General features: G+C 38.4%; 1 protein-coding gene across 1 annotated transcript in view; it reads left to right on the forward strand.

Moving 5' to 3' along the window:
• The first annotated feature begins 7333 nt into the window (after positions 1–7333).
• The window catches only part of LOC139725671 (aminopeptidase N-like), a 61838-nt gene continuing 44132 nt past the window's right edge, over positions 7334–25039 (forward strand). The window contains exons 1-2 of the mRNA XM_071636761.1: positions 7334–7719; positions 7787–8224. Of these exons, the coding sequence (XP_071492862.1) occupies positions 7334–7719; positions 7787–8224 (824 nt within the window). The remainder of the gene's footprint in view (positions 7720–7786; positions 8225–25039) is intronic.

The raw sequence follows: 25039 nt of genomic DNA on the forward strand, positions 1-25039 counted from the left end.
TTATTTTCGTTGTGTAACCCTTGCACAGTAAGATGTGTTAGCATTCTGTATAAACATTGATAAACGTGCTTCTCTCATATAATATGTCACCTCATTGGAGATGGGTTGCATAATATATCGTGATTTAGTTTAGTCAATTTGTCTGTAATAAAGGGAAACGCACCAGAGGGTTTAACAATTCACTGCAGTCCTGATTAGCCCTATTCAGTTTCGTAACGAGAGTCATCAGAGTATGCAATGTGTGTCAGTGTGTTGAGCTATAAATGTGTGTTTTTGTTTGTTTGTTGTTTTTTAGCAAGTGTGTGCGAAAACACCTGTGTCTTGGTCACACTATTGGTGCCAGTTTGACTGATAGCGAGAAAAGAAAAAAAAAAAAGGTGAGAGGGCGGAAAGGGGATACTATGATATACGTAATATATAACATGCACACCGATATGCAGTGTGGGTGGTGTCATTATGTTTTTTTATTGAAATACTGACATTTGAAGCGTTTCTCCTTCGTTCGTAAGCTACTATACACAATGGTCTGTTTTCTGAAAGACACAAATTTTAGCTGTAGTAATGATATCACAATGATTGGCAAAATAAAAGTCTTTGTATCACATTTTTCATGTCCAATCAGGTACATGTATTATTATCTCAACGTATAGTATTTTGAGTTGAGTCTGGATTTTTAAAAATGTATCTGGCTATCGAAGAAATTCTACCCTGTGCAACCAAGGCAGCCGTGATCAATACCGAAAGACAATTAGGCATTGATTGATTGCTTGATTGATTAATTTTATTTCTGAATTTCTTTTTCATGCATAAATGTAACATATATGATCAGTTGAACAAAATTAAAGAGTATTTTTTGAAATCTAACAGATGAAAAAGGTAAGTGATTACCTAAAATGTACGAGATTATGCCATGATAATGCAAAAGGAAGACGAGCAGGTTTTATTATTTGTACGCATATATGCAAACTTACCTTCCCCTTCAAAGGACAAATTAAATACAGGAGACCACCATCACAAGCAAACGTCCGATGAGGATAATGGCCTCAGAAATTTTTATTGTTGTCATATACCCTTCGACAAATTAAAGGGATAATCTAGTAACCATTCACTGAATGAAGAAAAAGAAATAAAGCAAAAAGTGCAGTGGTTCAAAAGTGATGATAACTCGACTCTGTCTATGACAGAAAAAAACCTGCATGATTGAGGGTCCGTGGTCTTATCTGTTGAACAACAAATGCTCCTCCATGTTTGTACATGCTCGCACGAGCTGATGTAAGACTTGGCGTATTTTTCAAATGTGAATGACGCTGAGTTAAGAGTGTGATTAACCCTAAGTGGATAGCGTGGGACCTTTAAGTAAACATCTCGCTGCATTGAATTTGAGAATGTATCATTACTTCAAAACACGTGGGAGAGTATTGCTCCCGGCAAATTCCCTTTCCACCCGTTTCCCACCCTCTTTAATCTTCTTCGCATTGCTTCTCTGCCTAACACGCGTAGGTGTTTAATTGATAGAGTGATTTCGAAAGGCAATCCCAACAATTAGATGACACGAGAAACTCTAGTAGTCCAGGAATGCAGTCTCCGTCTACTACCTTGATAAACTTTCTAACAAGATGACGTCACACACCCATTGGAGAGAGTGTGTGTCACCTTTAATGCAATAATACTGATAATGTCAACCGTGATATCACAAGAACTGATCGATTTTTTATTTTTTACGTCAATCGCAATCTTTCTCACGTTGATCACGTTGGTGTACGACAGTGTGAAAGTTTGCTATTTACAAAATACAGCTATGAATTTCGGATCGAAATTCTGCAGGATTTCAAAAACAGCGATTTTGTTTCAAATTTTGTTGTTGTTGTTGTTGTTGTTGTTGTTGTTTTGCTTACCTATGTTCTCATTCTCTTGAACACCACTGCACTTCCGGTTGACATTTTTTAAAAGCACAAATGGAATTTATTTTATTTTGCATAGTTTTAGAATAAATGGTGCATTGTATCGTGAATTGTGCTTCATTTCTAAAACGACACAAATGCTATGGACACCCTTATGAATGACACGTTCATTATTTAAAAGCATGTTATTTCTATTTTTTCTTTGAATTGTTTGCAAGGACACGTGTTCATTTTGTAGTTCAGCTGGTATGCTATCAACAGTTCTTGCATAGAAATTTCAATTAATCTCAAATGCGGCGTTTTCTCTTTATCTGTATTTCTCGTAAATTAACTGGGTATTTTTTCATCTCTCTCTCTCATGTTCATGTATGGCCTAAGTTATTCTGGTGGCAGGATATGTATTATGAGTCATCTTTCATGCTTTTTAGTCTTGCAATTATTTTGTTTGTTTTTTAAATCTTATACACATAATCCATCACTGCTTTGGACACACATTTTTTTTTCTGTAATAAAGTTGTACTTCCTTGTATTCTGATTTGTATGTAATGATAATACGAAATCAATCAAATAGAATTTATCAATATTTTCTGAAGCGCTTTTTGAGGTAAGGTGCACATCATCTCTTGCCCTCAATGCTCGCCACCTTTAGCACAATCTTCTGTCTCTATTTTGTTGAACTTACTTGCCTTGCCTATTGGAGCACGAAATTGGTATTTTCAATAACAGCCTAACCCAAAGTATTGTACTCTCAAGAGCACAATGATGCTCCCCACACATGCACAACATAAACCATATATAACGCGTTACAACGCACGAACAGACAAAATCACACCCGCACGCATACACACAAACACCCACATGATCACTCACCACACACTCACACAAGCACTCATACACACACACTCACACACACACACACACGCACACACTCACACACACACACACACACACTCACACACACACACACACATACTAAAAACACGTGCTTGTAGTGTGGTCATTATTTCACTCTATACAATGAAGTTCCACATCAATTCAATCGCAGTCACAGTGTCTGTATCAAATTGCATGTCTTTACTTTTGACACACTTTGCACACATGCACACACCCACGCACACACAAATCGTTCGTAACAACTTGCCATAACAGTAGTTTTTTTTCACGAGAACGAGATATTGATCTTGAGTAACCGAAGAAAACAATCAATACTGTTTTTACAGTATGCAGAAGTGCTTGCGTCAAGACAAATTCACTTAATGTCATCCAAACAAAGATCGTTCATGTGCAAACTGAAACAGAGCTAAGAAAATTTGCGATACCGGCCGCAGCAATGTGTGAATAAATGTTGGCGATCATATTTTCAACAAAAGTAAGCATTCACTTTACACCTGTGCATGTTGTAAGTCTATGTGTGTATAGTTTTGCATACGCATACTCCTCATTTATACACACATACCTATCTACAGAGTCTACATTCATTCGTTCACACACAAACACGAACACGACTGTTTGTAATATTCTCACAAAAGGCATTTCACTTGAATTATGCCACATTGTATCATGTGCTACATGTTTATTAGGTTACAGCTCGTTATTCCGAATGTCCGTTATTCCGAAGGCTCTTCAGTCCGAAGATTCGTTATTCCGAAGGTTCGTTTTTCCGACGCCACAAATGTTCGTATTAACGAACCCTTTTTTCATTTTCGGATTAACGAACCTCTAAATATAGGGAATTTGTGTGTTTCGGATTAACGAACCTTCGGAATAACGAACAGCACCCGTTTATTACGTGGTCTGATCACTTGAGATACCTTCTGCAGAAGTAACGTACAAAGTTTGAGTCAATTCCTTAGACTAACTTCTTAGTACTTGGTTAGGTTGGTACGATTCTTAAATGGTCAGCCAGTTGCTCGGTAGCCCATTTTTGGAGAGCCCCCCCCCCCCCCCCCCAAAAAAAAAAAAAAAAAAAGAAGTCTCGAAACATTTAGCTGCACTTTCGCCTGTGGGGGAGGTTGTAGTATTTTCTCAGCCCACTCACTCACAGCTCGCTAATAGCAAGGCATCAGCGTGTTGTGAATGTCACCCACTCTGTCAATAGTCCCTATATACCACGCCCTTTGCGGCCGATCTCTAATGTCATGAAGTCATAAGGTGGTTAATGCCGTATTACCCGCAGACGGTGTTTGCGGATAGTATAGTCTTTAACATTGTTTGGCGTGTCATGTGTAGGCCCTAATCCTGAGAGTCACTCTCGATTAAAGGAGAAGTTTAATGTTTCGGCAATGTCTCTCTTTCCATATATCTACACACTCTATTCAATCTCCTTCTGGGAAACTTCGGAGGGGGGGACAGATACACCTACACCCAAAGGTTTAATGACAGCAAAGCAAAGAAGATGAAAACAACCTTATTTCAAATTCAAATTCAAATTTACTTGACCATGGCCTATTGCAACAAACACACCCACACAAAAACTGTCCGGAGGGGGTCGGGAGTAAGAAATTAAGAACTTCATATTGACATATTTACATACTTAAACAAAAACAAAAAAAGCAATAAAAGTTTCATCAAAAGTCCATGAAAAATATTGAAATTATGGAATTTTCAAGTTCAATATATATATTTCAAGGAACGGTGATAGTCATAATAACCGATCAAAATGCAAATCAGCAGAGCACTTATGTAATCGGCTCACAATCTTCCTCCTCTGATTCTTCCATGAAATACTAAAAAAGGAATCATTCTGTCGTTAATAAGTCAAAAACTGAAATCTTCTGATCGTACAGTCATCACTTTTACTTCTATTGATGTGGAAGGTACAAATTCTTTTGGAAATCATGTCTAAAAGTAGGAAACTCTATTTAAGCTTTGCGCACAAAGGAATGAAAACCTCGTTAATAGACAATACTTCATCATTTAAATTTGCCCAATGATTGACTTTTACCGATATTATCGAGTTATGAAGAGATAATTAAACCTTTTAGATTCTATTTATAGGCCTACCTGCAGTCGTATTTTCGGCCGATTTTTATTAAAGTGTAACCGTTCTTTGTAAAAAGGGTAATCGTAATAGTACAGGTTTTTTCGTTTCTTTTTTGTTTTGTTTTGTTTTTTAATTAGAGAACTTACTAATTTTCCAAGCTTTGCTTTTTTTATTTTGCAAGTTGACTCCAAATTTCAGTATTTGTATTCTTTGTTATACGACGCAAAATGTGCCTTTTCATCTCCTTGTACAAATTAGAATTAACGATCGTTGTTACTTTGTAATAATTTTGTATTACAGCTGTATTTGGATATGGAAAAGAAATGAAACGGAAATGAAACATCAGTTTCACTAAGCATACAGGTTCTGATATTTCTGCAACTTTCATAATATTATATATATATATATATATATATATATATATATATATATATATATATATATTTAATTATCCTGATACTTTTACGACTTGTACATATGACTTTACTCTTTTGTTGAAATCAACTTGAGCATGGAGAGAAGTATTTGTTATAAGCATCCAAAAGACATGAATAGGAAACTCAAAAAAAAAACATTCAAAAGAATGCAAACTAAACACATTGCATTGCATTAGGAATCATTTACACTTGTAAAGAAATTCATTCTGTTATGGGTAAAAATCCTGGGAAAGATTAACTGGCTTTATTTATCACAGAAGATTTAAAAGTCTTGACGTATTAGGTAATCCGAAAATTAGGCACCTTTATCAAAATATGACTCGATTTAGTAGTAAATTGATAATGATAATAATGATAATAATAACAATAACAATAACACCAATACTTTCTAGAGACTTTTCGGTACAGACTCAAAGCGCTTAAACAATTTCAACAAAATACAAGAAATCAACAATATTTACTAAGCAAAACATACGAGAAAAAGAACAAAACAAAACATAAAAAACAATAAAAACCTCGTGAGTTTAATCAAGAAAGTTATTTTAAGAAACGAATACAGTTGCTTTCCTTTTTAACAGTATGCGTAAGGCACGCTGTAATCTTTGATAAATGCAATGATATTCGGGAACCTTTTCAAAAGCTCTATATCTCTGCGAAAGTGTAGAATCAATTGATATTGGGAGGACTGAGATGCGAAGAATTTGCCAGTAGGGTCCTCTGCTAATTCGAGAGGTGGGTGAGGTGTTTCCCCTGGTGACACATTCATGGTGTCCTCTCTTGTGCGAATAGTGATTCCGTTTGGCAGACGGCAGGGTTGATCCTTATAGGATTCATCTGGAAATCAACTTGTGATGCCCAGTCTTTATCACGCGTAGATCGCAATAAACTACAAACTTGTTTCCAAGCATGAAATTAGAAAATCAACTTCCAGTAAATTCGAATGATTTGGGGCAATACCCACCATGTGTGAAAGACGACTGAAAGATGAGAATATGTCCGAAAAACAAATGAAGCAACTACTTCTAGAGCACATACCCCCCCCCCTTTTTTTTTTCCCGTAAAATCCAGTCCTTCTCGCGCGAGCCGAAAGCAAGCTGGCGAGCGTGACGCGATACGTAGCAGGTCGCGGGTGCATCGCGCGACGAGCGTGTTTACGCAGTAAGTAGGCCTAATGAGGTGACGACTTAATTCACATTACAGACGACAGTTCGCTCGCAGAAGTCAAAAATTCACTGTCTGTATATATTGCGACCAGCTGGCGAGTGTTTGGTGCGTGCGCGAGGAGTACTCCAACGTTGCGCCAGCGTAGGATTTCCGCATCCTTCTTTGTGTATGCGTCCTTCTTTGAAGAGAATGAAACATGCGTGCCTTTGTGATAACATCAAAGTTTGGGGCGCTCTTTTCTATGTCGCGCTAGAATATCGCCTCCGGTTCGCTCGCCTTCGATAGTTCCATATCGCAATGGCTGTAAGCATTACAAAGCTGGTGATCTGTAAGAGTAGCAAGCTGCCAGTATCATTTTCTCGCATCTCTACTCAGCGATCGCCCTCAGTTGTAGGATAATTAAGAGTCGATGGACGGAAGCGGCCACGGCGTGGAAATTGGAGCACTCCGGAAAGAGGTCTCAATTTTTTACTCCTGCTGCAACTACTTCCCCTCTTATTTTTGTACTAATTTACTCATTAAAATGTTCCTCTCACCGCTGTATTTAGAAAATGGCAAGATTAAAGTACCAGTTAGCCCCACGTAGAGCTGCTCCTCGCGTTGAGAGAGAAATCGTGGTATTTTGAAAAAAGCTCGCTCAGACATTGATTTGATTTGGCGCGCAGATTGGAAAGTAATTCAATCGGTTGTACATTAGGGTAAGCTATCAAGATTACCGGATTGAAAGTGGTCACCGGAGGTCCCTCTGTGACCCCTCACATTCATCATTGGAGGTGGGAGTTTTACATTTCCCTCTGGGATTTCAAGAATTTCCCAATTTTGTTGACGTGATTCGTGAGAAGTCTAGAATGTCACGGCCGGCTACCGGAGACCCGCCCCTAGAGGGTGGTCGGGAGAACGGATGCTGCCGACAGCCGAACAAGGCCAAGAGCCTGCAACTGCTACACCAGATGACTGATTCGCAGAAGCCGCTTGTGGCAAGATGTGAGTCGGAGGGAGTGGAGATCACTGCGGTAAGGATGCCGGGAAAGAGGGAACACATAGTCAACTTCGTTTCGCGTTCGCGCAAGGGCGCCGGCGAAGACGAGGTGCGCGTAAGCGGGGGCGCCTACCGTCATCGATCGCCTCGATGCCCACCGCACTGCGTAAAAACCGTCCTCTGCGTCGCGTTCCTCGTCCTCTTCGTCGTCACATTGGTTCTCATCGCCCTTTTGGTGCGCAAGACGTGCAGCCAGCCTCTTCGAAGGAACGACGAACTCGATCAACGAACTCGTGAGCGACGCCAGGTCAACGCCCTACAGCTTGTGGCCGAATTCCTCCTCCCTCCCGCCCACTGATGCCGCCGAGGCCCCGTGGAAAAATTTCCGTCTCCCAACCAACCTCAGACCGTCCCACTACCGAATCAGCATTAGAACTGATTTTGATCAGAACCTATTCCAGGGCAACGTCAACATCACTTTCACGTGCACAGAGAGCACAAACTACATTCTGCTGCACACACGGGAGCTAAACTACACGCTCGACTCCTTCCGCTTTGCTGCCTTGGACGAGAACACGGCCGGTGAACTCGACGGTAAGCCGCGATTCTACCCTGAGAATGACTACGTGGTTCTAAGGACCATATCCCCAATGGAGGCTGGTGGAGAATACTCGCTCAGTGTCAGTTACCAAGCTCACTTTAACGACAAGTTGATCGGGTTGTACAAAAGCAAGTACGATACCTCCAATGGAAAAACAGAGTAAGTGTTTATCATTTTGTTTGCAGAACCAAAACTAACTGAAAATGGAGCAAGCGTTAATCTAAATGTCTGACTGCAGTATTCTGTGAATGTTCTGTTTTGTATGCGTTCATACGTTGTGACCCTTCGTGTCCTTGCCACCTCATTATATCCTTAATGATTCTTGAAAAATCATATCAATAATGTTTTATAAGAGATATCCGTCATAGACACGTATAATTGTTTAGTGAAGTGTTTGCTCAACCTAGCTTTTTTCCCATTGCAATTGCCATGTGCGTTATGACATCAGTGTGTTTCAGGGCTGCTATGCTTTGGACATGTTTGCTGCGCATGCCTGCAAAGCAACGTCACATATTAGACTGCAATAATATCATGGGAAGAACCCCAAACCTTTATAATTGGCAAAGAAGGCAAAAGGGTGCTTGTTTGTGACAGCGAAAAGAAAATATCAACATTTGCAAACGGGAATACCAGGTTACTGCCATGTTTGAATGAGCTTTTCAGCTGCTCTGATTCCCATTCGTTCGCCTCGTTTTGGAATGTATTACTCACTCGTCGAATTTGTCGCCCAGTAGAAAAAACTATGTCGTTCCGTTTGATGAAAGATATATAGCTGGATCAAAACAGCCGTCAGCCATATAGCGTTTACACTTTAGAAAAAAAGAAGAAGCTAAAATTCCTCACCAGCATCACAGTACGTTCGTCATCCGATATCATACATATTTCCCTGCGTTGTCATAGCGACGATTTAATGCCCCGATTTGTCTTCTCCTTTCGAGTCATCCACTGCAATCAAAGTAAGAAGCGAGAGTATATCTATTTTTTCTCTCCAGACGTAAGGGGAATATGACATCTTAAAATTTCACCACGCTATCAGAAGGGATCTGCGAACATTAAGCAGAAGATAAACGCTTGGACACAGTATAAAAAGGGTCAGGGCCTTTTCGCTCAATTTAGATGAGTGCGTGTTGGAGGTTTTAATGAAAGACAAGTACAGTGCACTCCCGTTATAACGAACACGGTTGTAACGAAATTTCGGTTATAACGAAATAAAAATTCAGGCCGCAACATTATCTGCTCTGATTTATTTGTTGTTTATTTGTTCGGCTATAACGGGAGTCCACTGTACAATCGGAAAAAAGTTAGTTCTATTCACTTACCGTCCTACTTGCCCATCATCAACAAGTCCCCCAGTGAAGGACAATATGGAAACCATCAGCATGGGGTCAATGAGCGACCTTCTTACGTTTTAATATCACGGACCCAATTATGACGTTCGAACTCACATCTCATTTGTTTCGTCAAAATGCTTGTGCCGTGCCTCCATATCTCTCGGCTCAGTGTAAAGGAAACATAGATAAGAAGTCAATGACGAATCTCTATTACGTGCGCAGCAATCGAAGTTGTGTTACCCGCGCTTATTGACAAAATTGCATGGTCTCGCGTTCGTTATCACACGTCATTTGAAAAGCAAAACGGTATTCCTACGAGATCAGTTAAATATTGATCCAAACATGTGCAATCGATCTGAAAGAGAGAAAGAGAAAGAGAGGGGAAGATTATATATCTTTTTACAAACGTATGCTAAGAACGTGCATAATACTATTTATATGGAACACATCATCATCTCATGCTTTGATTCTGTTGTTATGCGACAAATCATGGGAAGTCGATCATTGAAAGAAAAAGCAAAATTTATATTCCAGTCTGCAACAAACGTACTCGCTCACGGATTGACAAAATGATGTCTTCATTTAAAATGTCTCAAGTTTATGTTTGTCAAAATGGAGCCCACTTTGCAGAAACATCCTCTTTAAGACATTGTTCTTGAGGACATTTGACATTCAAATCCGAGCTGCAGCTTAAATACACGACGAGAATGTTTTTTCGCCTGTATCACAGTCAAGCTGTCATTCTAAATCTCTGAATCTATACCGACATTAAAATACGTGCTTCTAGTCAATGATACCGCATGACTCCGACGAGAGCAAGCCGGACTATAGTGGCGAAGTCTGCGACCCAAACTTTAATCCCGGCAAGTGCCTGGAGGTCTTAAAGGTTCTTTCGTTGTCGTCTTGTTCTTAAAATGAGATGGTGTTGGTGTAAAGCAGCTTTGGGCGTTTGCTTGCAGGTATCAATGGGGGATTAATGATGATGATGGTGTAGGACACATGTATATACCTACGCACATGCATAGAATGTGCTGATGAACACGATGTGCTTAAAGAGATGTCGAATAGACAACTGTGCCTCTACAGGTTGCTGTTTTTCCCTCTGTATTTCATGTCTTTCAAAGTGCTATTTTTCACGTCCAAGCTGACGCCGTGTCACCCTTTAAACATATCCTACATATAACATGTTAAGTTTACAGGATTCAATACCTTACATCGCCATACTTGAGTGAATTCACTTCAATTGTTCCAAAATATCGTGTCAGTATACTATAATCTTAAACACGTAGTGTTTTGTATCATTGTACAACCACAAAATGAAGGGTGATTTGATTGCAAAACGAGTTAGCCCCATTCTTGTTGCTTTGAGATATGATTTGCGATTGAAACCCCAAAAATAAAGAAAAATTATGGATTCTTTTAAATCATAATTTCAAGAATATTTCTTGTCTCGCAACCGGTGAAGTGTCCCTGAAAAGGTTTTACTTTGCTGGCTGCGGCCAAAGTGGCTAATTTTGGCAAGTAATTGAGTTTAGATCCTCGCGCATCCCACGACCATGCAAAACAAACTCCTTAATAAGTTTATTTGCTTTCAGTTTAGTTATCAACCTGTTACGAAGTTATAGAAAGATTGTCATAACGGATGATAAGTCAAATCCAGCGAATATTGGATAAGGTGGCTTGTTGCATTCTGTTATTTCACTTGTGACCGGCCGCGTGAGGGCACTTCGAAGGTTCCTACAAATCCGCATGGATGGGGGAACAGAGGCATTAACTGACGTACAAGAACTCACAAACAATCTCCGGACGTGGCCGTTGCTCATAATCAAAACCGTTAACTCTCTTGGTGCTATTATCTTGGCATTCTATATTAACTTTTCATTGAAGTTTGTTCCCGAGAGTATTGACAGAGTTAATGGTATAACTCACTCTTTGCCTATGAGTAGTCCTGAGAATGGGACAAGACGGTCGCATGATGGGCTCAGCGTCATATCCCATGTACGCGTCATTATTATGACACACACTACACACCTTGAGGTGTTGATAATCCATATAAAAGAGCATACCGCGATTGTGGTTCTTGTATAATCATCACACGCACCCGCACAATTCTGTGGAATGGAATGATAACATAGAAGGTTTGAGTGAACAATCATAATGGCTGCTACGAGAATGTCTTGCTTTTCTTTCTTTTTTCCTTTTTTGAATCTTCGACCACGCTGTACGAAATGACAAGCAAAGTATTTTCGCGAACTAGGTCGATGCCGAGGTGGCGTGAAATGATGATGTGTTGTCATTGATTGTCAAAATGCGTCTTTATCGGCAAAAGTTAATCAAACGTGTCATTTCGTTCCTTGCTCTCCACGGCCAATTGGCGCTGTGTATACTGTTGTGCGTTCGCAGACGGCCTTGCGTTTGATTTGGCGGTAAAAGATGCTAATGTGCTTAATAGCATACTAGTTTGCATTCCCATGAGTCATATTGATGTCTGCCTACATATTATAAAGAGTGCATTCAATGTTCCTTCATTTCTTAACACGTGACAAACATTTTGAAAATAATGATTACAGTGACAGATCTGATTGTGGTACTGAATGCAAAATGATTACTGTCGAGTAAGTCTTTGGTGTGTGAAGTTTAAATGAAAAGTCTCCGACAATACTCGAGAACGGATTGAATAAAATCATGGTACCAGTAAAGAAAAGACAACACGATTATTATAATAATGATAAAAAAATCACAATGACAAGGCAATCGCAGGATCGGGATAAAGACGCAGAAAAAAAAATGAAAGAGTGGGGGAGGGGAGCGGAGGATCATTTTTATGGCACAATCCAACATACCACTTTAGTCTCTGAGTGAGATATGTAGATTTGACTGATTACTCAAGGACAATTATGAGTCTGTACTACTAGCGCTTCTTCTTAGGCCTACATGGAGAAGCACAACTCATTCTTTTGTTCTTTGAAGGGCAGTTTGATCAGATGAACCCAATGACCTGAATGAAACCCCAAAGTAGGCCTATACGGATCTAAGATTCTTGATCTGATGGTGGGGAACTGTGCTGGAACCTTGAAGATGTTGATATCCCAAAAACCTCCTCTGCGCTAGTAGTAATACTAAAGCTCTTGCATATGGCCTGATTATCACTCTGTCAATGGGGCATGGTTTAAAATATATAGATTTAAACGTAATGGCCTGTTCCGTTTCATATTATCACGCAAAGATCTCTGCGCTTCTTGTGCTGTTTACATTAAAAACTGTTCCTCTTGTCACATTTGGATTTGATTTCAGTGCATCTATGTACATTCGATAGTCGAGTTTATGCCACTTTGACACGTGTACGCATGCACACACCTCACGTCTTTGCCGAATCCATTAGAAAATTACAGTGTGATTTCGATTGCATGCCTATCCAACCAAGTGAAGTGGTACATTCATTCCGGTAATAACAGGGTCCGCAATGCGCATTGTCTGCACATGCTGAGAATGGTACTGTATGTGCATCTAGGTTTGCTCTCAAAAAAAAAAATGTACACTCTTAAAGATTTTTTAAATGAAAAAAAAAAAAGGATACGAATCAGCAGCGTTGTACTCACTGTGATTGAACGCCTAGAAAAAAAAAACCCTCTTGAAACCTTGGTGACTCTAATGTATTATTTTGCTGCGGGCGTGCGTACTCGGGCAGAAACCACATCGCAATCATAAAAGAATATAATTTCACATTTTAGCATTAGTGTTATGAATTGCCGCCAGAGACGCATGTGTGACATTATTGCAGATTGATATCCGAGCGGGGAATTAACTGATATGACTGTATGAGCTGGGATATTTTGCAAATACTCGTAATACTCAGCTATTGGCAAATACAATCCCCAGGTCTTGCAAGTCACTCATTGTAGCGGGGAGGGAAAACAAAGGCGTCAGACTGCTTTGCCTCTAATCCATGTGTATACCGATTGAATAGGTGAGCGTTCCCCTTGTTGGATTTAAAAGGTATACTTCATTCAATGCCACACGTGTGGTTTTTTTCTAATTTTGTTTTGACTGATGTCTACCATTAGAGAATGTCTTATATTTACGCAAATGAATGTAATGTACCCAGTTTTACCTAATAGATTACCGACGATAATATGCTATGGATGGAGCACTTCGGTTTTATAGATCAGAATGTAGTATTGACTTGTTTTGCTCGAAGAGAAATATGCATTGGAAAACAAACCCCGTGATATTAAAGACAGAGAACAGGTTACCACTGACAATAGACCTATATGCTGCATGCGCAAGGTGCAGGCCTACCAACTTTAAAAGACCTAGCATGTACTTATAGGAAGGTCACGTATAACCATGCGAAGGAAATGCATCGTGTAACCGAGACAGCTCATTCACAATAACAAATTAGTGTCATACTTCATGAGTTTGATACATACGTAAGAAACATGGTCTTCATTTCCCAGTTATATCAATCTTGCACAGGATAATGTAGATCCTGTGCTTTGTCTCACCCCACCCCAACCCAACACCCTTAATCCTTGACTCCATCATTGGGCTGCGCTCTTATGTAAGAGGATGAACAAGGGAATGTTTTACCAGTAATTCTGACCGAGAAATTATTCTTATTTGAACAGATAGTGAACAATGAACACGCTGTGTATGTTATCATAATTTCTTGTATCGTCGTCAGCAGCATCGTCATCATCATCATCATCATCACAAGCATCGTCATGGTCATCAGTATCATTATTGTCATCGTCACCCTTATTATCTCGCGTTTCTTTTTTCAACATAATCAGCAAGCGACAATGATAGAAATCCCTGAAGACTTTTCCGAAATGTTTCGGAGAACATCTAGCTGTTTGGCGAATCCGTGGCAAGTACGATGTACTTGCCATTTTTCCCTTTTATATTCTCTTTAAGTAGCTGTCACTGTCTGTCATTTCTATTTTTTTCTTCTCCCAGGCAATGTTTTCTTGGGCTACAAGAAAAGAAAGATTGATCTTTCTCTTTTTCGGTAGTCGCATACTCTGTTGGAAAGAACACAGTGTCCCACAGTGTGAGAAACACAGTGTGAATACATTTTGAACACAGTGTGAAATCTCTTCACACTGTTACATTCGAGCGTTTTAACAGTTTGAACACAATGTGAGTCATTAATTAACAGTGTGAAACAAAGCATCACTATGTGAACACTCTGTGAAAATCACACCACATTGTCAAATCCTCTTCACACTGTTAAATTCGAGCGTTTTCACATAACATCTTACTATATGAACACACTGTGAACACACTGTGGAACACAGTGTTCTTTCCAATAGGGTTTGGACACCTTTCCTAAGCACAACACAAATTACGGGTCGAAAAATCGCAGTTATGTTTTGACACTTTCCCTCATCCTTCCTTTCTTTCTTTCTTTCTTTCTTTCTTTCTTTCTTTCTTTCTTTCTTGTCTGCCTGATGAGATTGTGGATGGTAGGAACGATTTCACCAAAGGTAAACACTCGACTTCTTGAGGGAGGGCTATCTAATCTCTCGCTGAAGGGGATAAACTTGTAAAAAGAGCCACTTCATCCGTAGGAACTCCGTTTTAGTGCTCAAAAGATAAATCATTCATAATCTTGCTCGAGGATGGCGAAAAAGATGATGTTCGTGGTCTGCAGAAAAAAAAAAGATTTGCGTCCGTGCAGTTCTGTCTTGATTGTGGAGGTATCGACGGTTTCAGAAAGTCAAGCACGAGGAAAACGATTATTTGTATGTGTGTGCTAGACCTGGATGCATATGTGTATAGACCTATGTGTATATTTATGTATTTATTTATTTATTTATTTATTTATTTATCTATTTATCTATTTATTTATTTATTTATTTATTTATTTATTTATTTATGTATTTATTTATTTATTTATTAATTCATTTATTTATTTATTCATTCATTCATTTATTTATTTATTCATTTATTTATATACATTCATACACCTATTTCTTTCATTCTTTCTTTCTTTACGTATTAATTTATTTATTTTGTATTCATTTATACATCCAATGAAGAGGGAGAAGATGAAAAGGAAAACAAAAACAAAAACAAAAATAAAAACCTTCGTTGAATCTGCTCCGTGTTAGCCGTGCCCAGGACTAATGATGATGACATAAATCACTAATATTATGGCGACATCTGCTATACTTTCATCGCACTGGTTTCGTCAAAAAATTACAGCTCTGGCTCATTTGCGAAGAAAACGCGTATAAGATTACGATGAGATCCTGTTGCTATTATTGTTTTTTCGACTGTGTGTGAATCGTTGGTTTAAAGATTTGCTAAAAGAAAACAGAAATGGCTAATCTTCCGATAGTTTCGTCTGCGTATGAGTGAAAGCAGAAATAAAAACACAACTTTATTCGAAGTTCGCACGCATTGTAATACATTTAATAATACTTCAAGTTAGCTAATTACTAGCTAATAAATAGCTAAATACTCTTTGAATTCGATTATACTATAGGCCCTAGTGTATAGCAATCATACCTGGATCCTTGTTTATGCATAGTTGCATTACTAAATGAACTTATTAGATTTAGTACATAAACTTATTCATTAAATGGTCTTCTTTATCTAGGGTAGTCTCTTCGGTGTTGACACTGCTCCACCAGAGGGCCCTGTCATCATTATTACCCTAGCGTTGCCAGGTACCCATTTATACACCTGGACTGAAAGGAGCACTGTGGCTAAAAACATTTTGGTCCAACGAAGTAAGCACTGGACTGGATTCGAACTCGGGTGCTCCGATTGAGAGTCAGCAGTCTTATCCACTATACCACCGTGCCCCACTTCGTAAACGCACAGAGGAATCTTCCCTTTGATAAAGAAGACAGCGTAGAGGAAGCGCCGTGCAATTGGGATATATACATACGTATTTATACATAAAAAACAACAACGACTTTGCAGTTGTGAAGTCGGACGGAGTTGCCCAAAGTCCCAGAGGCGTTATGTGCTGAAAGAGCGTTAACGGAGAAAATTTCCGTGCGTGCATGGTGCTGCCTTTATGAATATCGCTTGGTACCAAGGGGTGTATTTATATCACGCCTACACAGACTGTCAACGTTTAGCTCATTTGCTCATTGAGACTCGGTCGGATTCCTTTTTAGGAAACATTCCTGCGGCAGTTTACCGACGAAGATAATTAAATTTTCCCCACAGTTCTTCTCTGGCGAAGCCTCGCTTCTTCTCAAATCGTTTAAGGAAGCACACGAGAGAGTGTTTGAGATTCTCTGGTGTGCGTTTGGTCCCTTACGAATCACAATAAATCATGCAGACAGCAATCTCATTTCTGGAAAAACGCTTCATATATGCACCTGTCATGTGAACAAGAGAACAAAAAGAACACACACAAAAAAAATCAACCAAAAAACAAAAACACACAAGAAACCCCGAGACTTTAAACGCGAATGAAAGCAAATCTTCAAACACTTAATGTTTGGCTAATATCTTTAATGAAACACTTGTTACTTGCAATTTGGAAAGTCATGTCCATTTTGTGGTGCGTGAACATTTTACAAGTTCAGCTTCTTCCTGAAAGCCTGCATTACGGCATCTCTATGGGCTTGATAGGGTGACAGGATCTAGATTTGTTGAAACGGTCCCCGTGCCCCCTATTGAGGAATCCTTACAAATCGCCTCTAGAACCAGAAGCGATTGACTTAAGTTAGTGACAAGGCAGATCGCCGCGGGGTTGGTTGGTGGGGGGGGGGGGGGGGGGGGGGGGGTACTGAGTATTGGTATTATGGTGTAGAGCTCGATCTCCCCCACATTTTTCAGGTCAATTTTAAATCATTTTCATTCTCAGTAAAACGTTAAAAATTAAAACCACAAGGACGCTATTTTGCCTTCCATTTGAAACAAAGTTTGTAAATTTAGCTACTTTTGATTGATAGATAATTTTTTATTTCATGAAAATTGATTGTTTTGCTTTTATTTAAGCTCAAATCTTAGAACGCAATAGTGCCCTTCTAGTTTCTTAAACGACTATAAAAAAGGCGAAACTTCAAAATGTCATAACTTCATTCGATTTTGATCAAATTTTCGTTGGTGTGCTAAGAAAATTGTACTCCTCCTTTTTCGATTATTTTTCAACTGCACTGGGAATCCCCTTAAGCATTCAAATCTCTAGATGTTCATTTCTGTTCATCAGAAGGACTAGTAACAAACAATGTCCACCGCCTACACAAACTCACTGCTTTTCAATGTAAATGGAATCCATTTTGCAACATCTGCTCTTCCTTATGATACATTATAATTTATGTCGAATCACGGAAAAGCTTTCTCCTTTGTCAAAAGCAACCTTTGTTATATGGACGAAATATGAATTGAACTGTTCTAGTACACACTGGTCTAACTCTATTCCCACAAACATCATGACGATTTGACAGTAAACACAACTCTGATATGTTTACTTAAATCGATATCTTTTCTTGATTTCTCTTCTGTTCTGGACATGTAATGACATCTATAGATTCCCTGTTGATACTCCAGCAAGACAACAACTAGCGGCGAATGTTACTCCCGTCACAGATAACCTTTAATCACGTCGATGTGCGGGAGGAACTCCAAAATGTGACATATAGCAGACGACATCATGAATCAAATCACATAGTGCAACCATGCCCGCAGGTGTCGTCGACGAAATCCTGTTTCCAAAATGACGCAATTACCTCGCACTCATTAAGCTTTCGTGCCACCTGCTACTCTACAGATCCCACTCGCTTTCACTTTCTTCACCAAAGCGCAGAAAGGGGCAATATTCCGTTTTGTGCATATACACCTTGATTCCTGCATGTGCCCGGTCTGCACTTGGATGATAGACTGGTTAACGGATTTATCTAGATTTTATGGTTATAATTCGTTTTTCCTAAGGTTTGCTATTCCGAAGGTTCGTTAATCCGAAAATGAAATAAGGTTCGATCGTTTTCCTGAAGGTTCGTTAGTCCCAAAATAAAGTAAGATTCCTTATTCCGAAGGTTCGTAAATCCAAAACCGAACTCAGGTTCGTTAAGCAGAAAATGAACTATGGTTCGTAATCCCACAAATCAAATAAACTCCTTGTAGTGACGAAATACGGTGTTGTAATTCCAAAAACGGTAGGATATTGTACAATGAAAATTCGGTATTGCCTCTGGGGAGGATGATATACATGTAGGCCTATATTTTCAGGTAAAGCGCATGTTACTTGAAGAAGTTGCGTAGATCACAAACCTTGATTGTGCGTATGGTAAATCGTGATTCTTCCCATCGCCCCGCCCCTTCCTCGCAATTCTTTCCTATAGCTTCACCGCTGGTTATTTCATTTTTTTTCGGGATTAACGGACCTTATTTCGCTTTCGGGATATCGAACCTTACTTCATTCTCGGATTAACGAACCTTTGGAATAACGAACCTTATTTCATTATCGGAATTACGAATCTTCGGAATAGAGCACCTTCGAAATAACCGTAATGCTGGGATTAACGAACCTCTTTTTTTTTTTCATTTTTGGATTAACGAACCTCTAGATATAGGGAATTTGTGTGTTTTAGAATAATGAATCTTCGGAATAACGAACGTTACCTGATTTTATGAAGACCTTCTTGACAAAGATTGTTCCTGACAATCAGAAAGCTCTCCAATGGATTTGACCAGAAAGTCAAGAACTAATTCGCTCAAAGTGGATTCCATACAATAATTAATTGTGCTGTATTCAGGAGTGGCTTTGTTAGTTGAATAGCTTTCTTGTCTTTAGAAAATATATTAACATATTTCAGTACTATGGTGCACTTTTTAAATATGCCGAGATTCTAACCACAGTGATAATGGCCCTGAATGAACAAATCAACCTCCTGCCCAACTCGTTTCTGCTGTACATGATATGGCTGATGTGTGACAAGCACAATTCCCTTTTGCTGGTTGGTGCGACATCATACGGCCATGAGATTGATTAACAAGCGCTTCCAACTTTCATCCGTTCACTAATGCATGATTAATGATTACAAAACATATCTGATTGCGATCAAGTGGTGGTAATCGGCCCAATTTGGAGGGAGAGAAAGTCACACGAAAGCCACACGGAGATTTCTTTCAAGCGTTCAGCGTCAAACTATAGAGTTATTGGGGGAGTATTAGATCGCATAATTAGAAAGAACGGAAATATTGCGTTATCCCTCCAGCTCTCATGTAGAGAAGGTTGAATATAGAGCAAATCAATCACTCAGAGAAGAATAATGATCTACGATTGGTTTGGCGGTAGTTGTGGTGAAATCTCATAAGAGCCTCAAAAAAACGAGCTTGGAAATTTGGTTTGGTAAGAATCGCATGCGGCAGTTGATTGATTGCAGTTTTCAAAATTTATCGGTCAGGAAAGGAACAGTTATGAAACTCGATGACTACACATCCTCTGTTTGCTGATTATGTATCGACAATGATTGGCAAGAGGCTTTTCCATGTCATTAAGTCTACAGTCGAAATATTTGTACGTTTATGTATACAAGTAGTTTCACTGCTGACGTTCATTACACATTGTATAGACTAAAGTGCGTTATTCCTCTCCAAGATCACACTATGCAGTATGTCAGTCAGTGCCTGGTAAATGTATGTGCATGTATACATCACTCCCTTGTCTGGCAGATGCTTATTCTGGAAAAAAAAAATCTCGTTTATAATATACCCTTTTCTATCACCTTAAAACCCAACCTTGATCCTCTCATAAGCCTCACAACACAAGATTCCCAAGTGAATTGACCATTCGCGAGACGATTATATTTAACTTTTTTTTTTTCATTTTCATACAACACAGTTGAATACTGTTCTCCCGCAAGCAATGAGGGTACAAGCTTCTTGAAGTTGATTTTGCAAATAAGAGCATTGTATTACCTACATTTTTAAAAATCCTATATATACATCATCAGGGTATGACCTATCACCAGGAAAACCATATCAAAGTTCTCGAACGTCACATTTTAGGTTTTGACATCACCAAATTCCCATGGCACTAAAGCTTTCCAGTTTTTGTTTTATTTTATCCATACAAAGCTTGTGTAACACTGGGAGGGGAAATGTCTGCAGAGAGATAAGCACAATATCAAGAATATCCACTTTCACGTCAACGTGAAGTCAATTAATCTGCAGTTAGGTTATTCATAGAAAATAAAGCGCAGTATTCCAATTCAAAACATTTTATTAACGAAACTGAAGCTGCAAACTTCCATAGTATTAAGACATGAAGCTTTAAACAGAAAATATTCTATACATAGTTTCATAGATATGCATGCATGCATAATCACATATTCATGAATTTGGTAAAACCCAAGCGGGTGTAAATATTTGGAAAATATAATGAATAAAGAGATCATGGATTTCGAGAAAATCAGGGCGACTCATGTGGGTGTACAGGCTTTTGGAAAAGGGCGAAAGAGACGTCATGGTGTTAGAAATATTCGGAAAACCCCTGTGGGTGTAAATTTTTGGGAAAAGAAAAAAAAATAGAATACAACTTTCGAGAAATTCGGGGGAAAACCGTGTGGGAAGAGTTTTTTTTTGGAAAAAAATCAAAAATGCGATTTAAAGGGATTGTACAGTTTCGGTTGAGACCTAACTTCAGATTTCTAACATTTTTTGGTGAGATAATGAAAAACCTCTTATGAAATATGAAAGAGCATGTAATTTTATGAGGAATTCAACGTTTATTTGATGAAAATTGATTTTGAAATAGCTGAGATATCCAAAAAGAGCGATTCTAGTAAAGTGTGGGACCCACACTTTCACACAATCGCTTTGTTTTACCTTGTTTTTGGATGTTTCCGTCATTCCAAACCCGATTTCTATCAAGTAAACTTTGAATTCCTCTTAAAATGGTATGCTCTGTACTATTTCATAAGTGTTTTCTTGGTATATTGCAAAAAGTTAAAAGCCCAATTCTCACCTCCACCAATACTGTACTATCCCTTTAAAGTTTGATTTCCGTTCGATTGTTAGGCAGCTATATTTCCTTATATTGGTTTTTTTTTTCTCTCCCCCCTCTCTCTTTTTTCTTCTTTCAAATTAAGGGGGTGCTGTACATAAAACAACATGTGTTTTGCGCGTTAACAATGGCAAACATATTCTATACTTATATTATCTTATAAAAAAGAAAACTTTGAGATGTGTAACTTTTTAAAGAAACACTGTGACGAGTCATCCACACGCGCACACTTTCTGTCACACACCCTCAATCATACCTTATATATCATATAGATATATGTAGATCAACAGATAGATTGTAACTATGTCATAATGGAGATGTGAGTAAGGTGTAATGTATTCATGTTTATATGTAATAATACACAATGTTGTAAAAGTGAGAAACTAAGATCATATCGTCAAAAATGTTTGTGTCGCTTTGGTGTAATTACGAAATGTACGTAACTGTGATTGCCTTTGAAAAAAAAAATGACGGCCAAAAGACAGTGTTGTCTGTTGTTGCGCCAAGTTCAGCTGCTTTCAGATAGCAAGCTGATACGAGGATTGATTTTGAGGGTGTGACGTGATAACGAATATATTCAGTAAGCAAAATATAAAATTTTACGTATCATGCAAATCCATTCGAAATTGATTAGCGCGTGCTATTTCTCTAAAAACTGAATATACAACCTCACAAGGACCGACTTCATTAACTGCACTATTTTTGATACCGTCATTACTACTGCACTGCTAAAACACTGTTGTCATTGACATTATCATCGCTGTTTTGTTTTTTTCTTCAAATCCGTTTTCATCATTGTATTCCACATATATTCATTGTCACGATAACCACCATCATTATATTTCACAGGGAGTCATCCAGTACGTTACCGTAAATATACTGAGTACCCTAGTTTTACTCGTACACGTGCATGTACATGCTTTTACAGCATCATTTTGATGATACATCACTCATGAAACTGGTTATAATGGCGCTCATCATCTTTTTTATTATGCATGGGCAAAATGATTTTATGTTTTAAAGCAGGTAAATTATGTATCTATACACATAAATCATGTCTATACGTGTGCGCAACTTAACAATTTTCAGTTATCATGCCATCTCGGTGATCGAAACTGACAAGGTCGCACCCATAAATATGAGGTCGTTTTAAAATATGCAATAAGCATTCAGATGGCTAATTCACTGGTCATTAACCACTCCATACCCGTGATAGTGCCGAATGTGATAACAGAATTATCCTTTTTGACATATAGATTGTGTCATTGTGATGATATCTTTGGAAGATACATAATATCACCTCTATATAATATCTTCAAAAAGTTTGAAAATCTTAGTTCGATTAATATAATTGCTCTCTTATCTCACTAACAATTGACGCGTACGATACAGAAAGATTGTTAAGTTTTATACCTGACATGTTATGATGAGGGCTCACATGGAGGTTTAGTGCTTTAAAATGTGGGTAAGGCCAAAATTAAAAAGTTGCAAAATCACCTATATTGAAAGTTGGTTAAGTTATCAAATTTTCCCCGTGTTTTTTTTTTCCATTTGTTTGTTTTGTTTTTTATTGTTCCATATTCCACATTTCAACAAATACATAAAACATGGACATCACGATACAAAAGCCTGGATGAATTGTCACGTACAGCTTATAAGACAATAAAACATGTGAAATATGAGGAATCTACATAGAAGCATTGCTTGTAGGGTGTAGATTCCCAGATGCGGATGTGAGATTATTTCTTACTTGGGTATGTAATTAAAGGAATGACAATTTCTGAATTGGAGAAATATAAACGCCAAAAAGTAAAAAGAAAAAGAAAAAAGAAAACAATGAAAACAATGTCCGCGGCACAGACTTCTTGAGTGTTGCGTGATCACCCGAGCGAGGTACAAGTCAGATGCAGTGTACAATAGCAGAGATACCAAATGTGTACAAAGGAAGTTCAGGAGATAATACAGAAATCACGAGCGAGGCACATGTTACATAATCGATAATGTCAGTAATGTGACGTATGAACAGAGAATATCGAGGAGGATTGAAGAATAGCTATAGATATGAATTCAGAAAAACTAGTTTAAGTTTATGTTTAAATGAATAAAGAGACTGAGATTGGATTGTTTTATATACGGTGAGATTTACCTGCAATCCTGTAGAGGAAGTGCCCTGATGTAACGCTGAAGTATAGATTGCTGTTCTGTTGTGATCTGCCGATGTCTATCCTCTTCTGGGTCGGTCCTTGACATCTTCTGTTGCTTGGAATTTTGTTTCCTTTCCGCTGTGGTCCAGGGCTTCAAGCTAGATAGTGCCTCAACCAAATCGTCTTGAAGCATCCCAGCTACGTACGATTTGCCCTTGTGTGGCGCGGGCCTTTTCAAGATGGCTTACACGTGTAGCTTTATGAACACCCAGATACATTGAACAAAGTAACCTTGCCTGGCAAGGCACCACTATAAGCAGCTGATAAGTTTGAATGTTAGAATTTAGAATTCTATTGAAATTGACATTTACGGCTGTCCAGCTGAGATCAAGAGATACAACTCCGTTAAACATTTTTAGGAGTTTATTTAAAGAGACGTTTATTTATTTATTTATTTATATATTTATTCATTTATTCATTTATGAATACAGATGAGACCAACTGTTTGAATTTCCTTGAGACGACTTATAAATATACTTTTTCCTAAAGGCAGGTCAGTGTGAACAGTCGAAATGGGGTTCAATGAGCTTGTTTTTGTTTCCAGCGATCTGTGAGGGTGTGCAATAAGATGTGATGGCACTTGGGAAAAGGGTATCACATTGTTTACATTTTCTTGAGAGAGTTCGGGCATTCCCAATGACGGAGTCAAGAGGTTTTCATATAAATCAACACAGCCCACTGACTCCAAACGTAATAATCCATCTCCACAAACACATTGTTTGTTAAAACTCCTCGGGGTAAAGGGCGACAGATTAACCCTATTATTACGTCAAAATAACTATGGGCGTTGCATGTACATTCCTATAAATTTCACCCTAAGTGCCAAAGTTGAATAGCAATACGTGTGTACCGTAAAATGTTTCCTCCGGTCCGTCATCCTCAGCGCCAAATAACTTAGACTCCATTCCCATTCCCATGGGTACCGCCATAGATTCAGAGTTTCTTCGCTATCTTCTATATGATAATCTTTATCTTCCATATAAGGATTTCCTTTTGCCAGAAATTTATGGACTGCATACGTATCTAGGAACAATTGATAACTGGTGCCATAACCAACTCATCCCCTTATACACAATCGTTGTATAATGTATATATATATATATATATATATATATATATATATATATACATCTTCTATAGACGTATGAAATTGTTTCAAACAAGTTTTTCATCATTATTGTCTAGACAATTCCATGCTTGATTTTGCATCAATTTTACATCTCTCTGCACATCTATTTTACATCCATCAAACCTCTTATCTTGACCATCTAATCTATTTACCTACATCTGTCAATCACTCATCTAAATCTCCCCCATTGTTTCCAAACACTTAGTGGTTTCCAAGTCATTTTCGTTAATAGTTTGAACCTCCGGGAGACTGATAACTGAGGACAAATCAATTGCAATGGTTATGATAGACTTATAATTTGCAATAATTACTGTGATGACTTTCATGACTTAT

This window comes from Diadema antillarum, unplaced genomic scaffold (assembly GCF_040938485.1).
Source record: "Diadema antillarum isolate AM-2024a unplaced genomic scaffold, OU_Dant_1.0 seq00000053_RagTag, whole genome shotgun sequence".
In the NCBI taxonomy this organism is placed as follows: Eukaryota; Metazoa; Echinodermata; class Echinoidea; order Diadematoida; family Diadematidae; genus Diadema; species Diadema antillarum.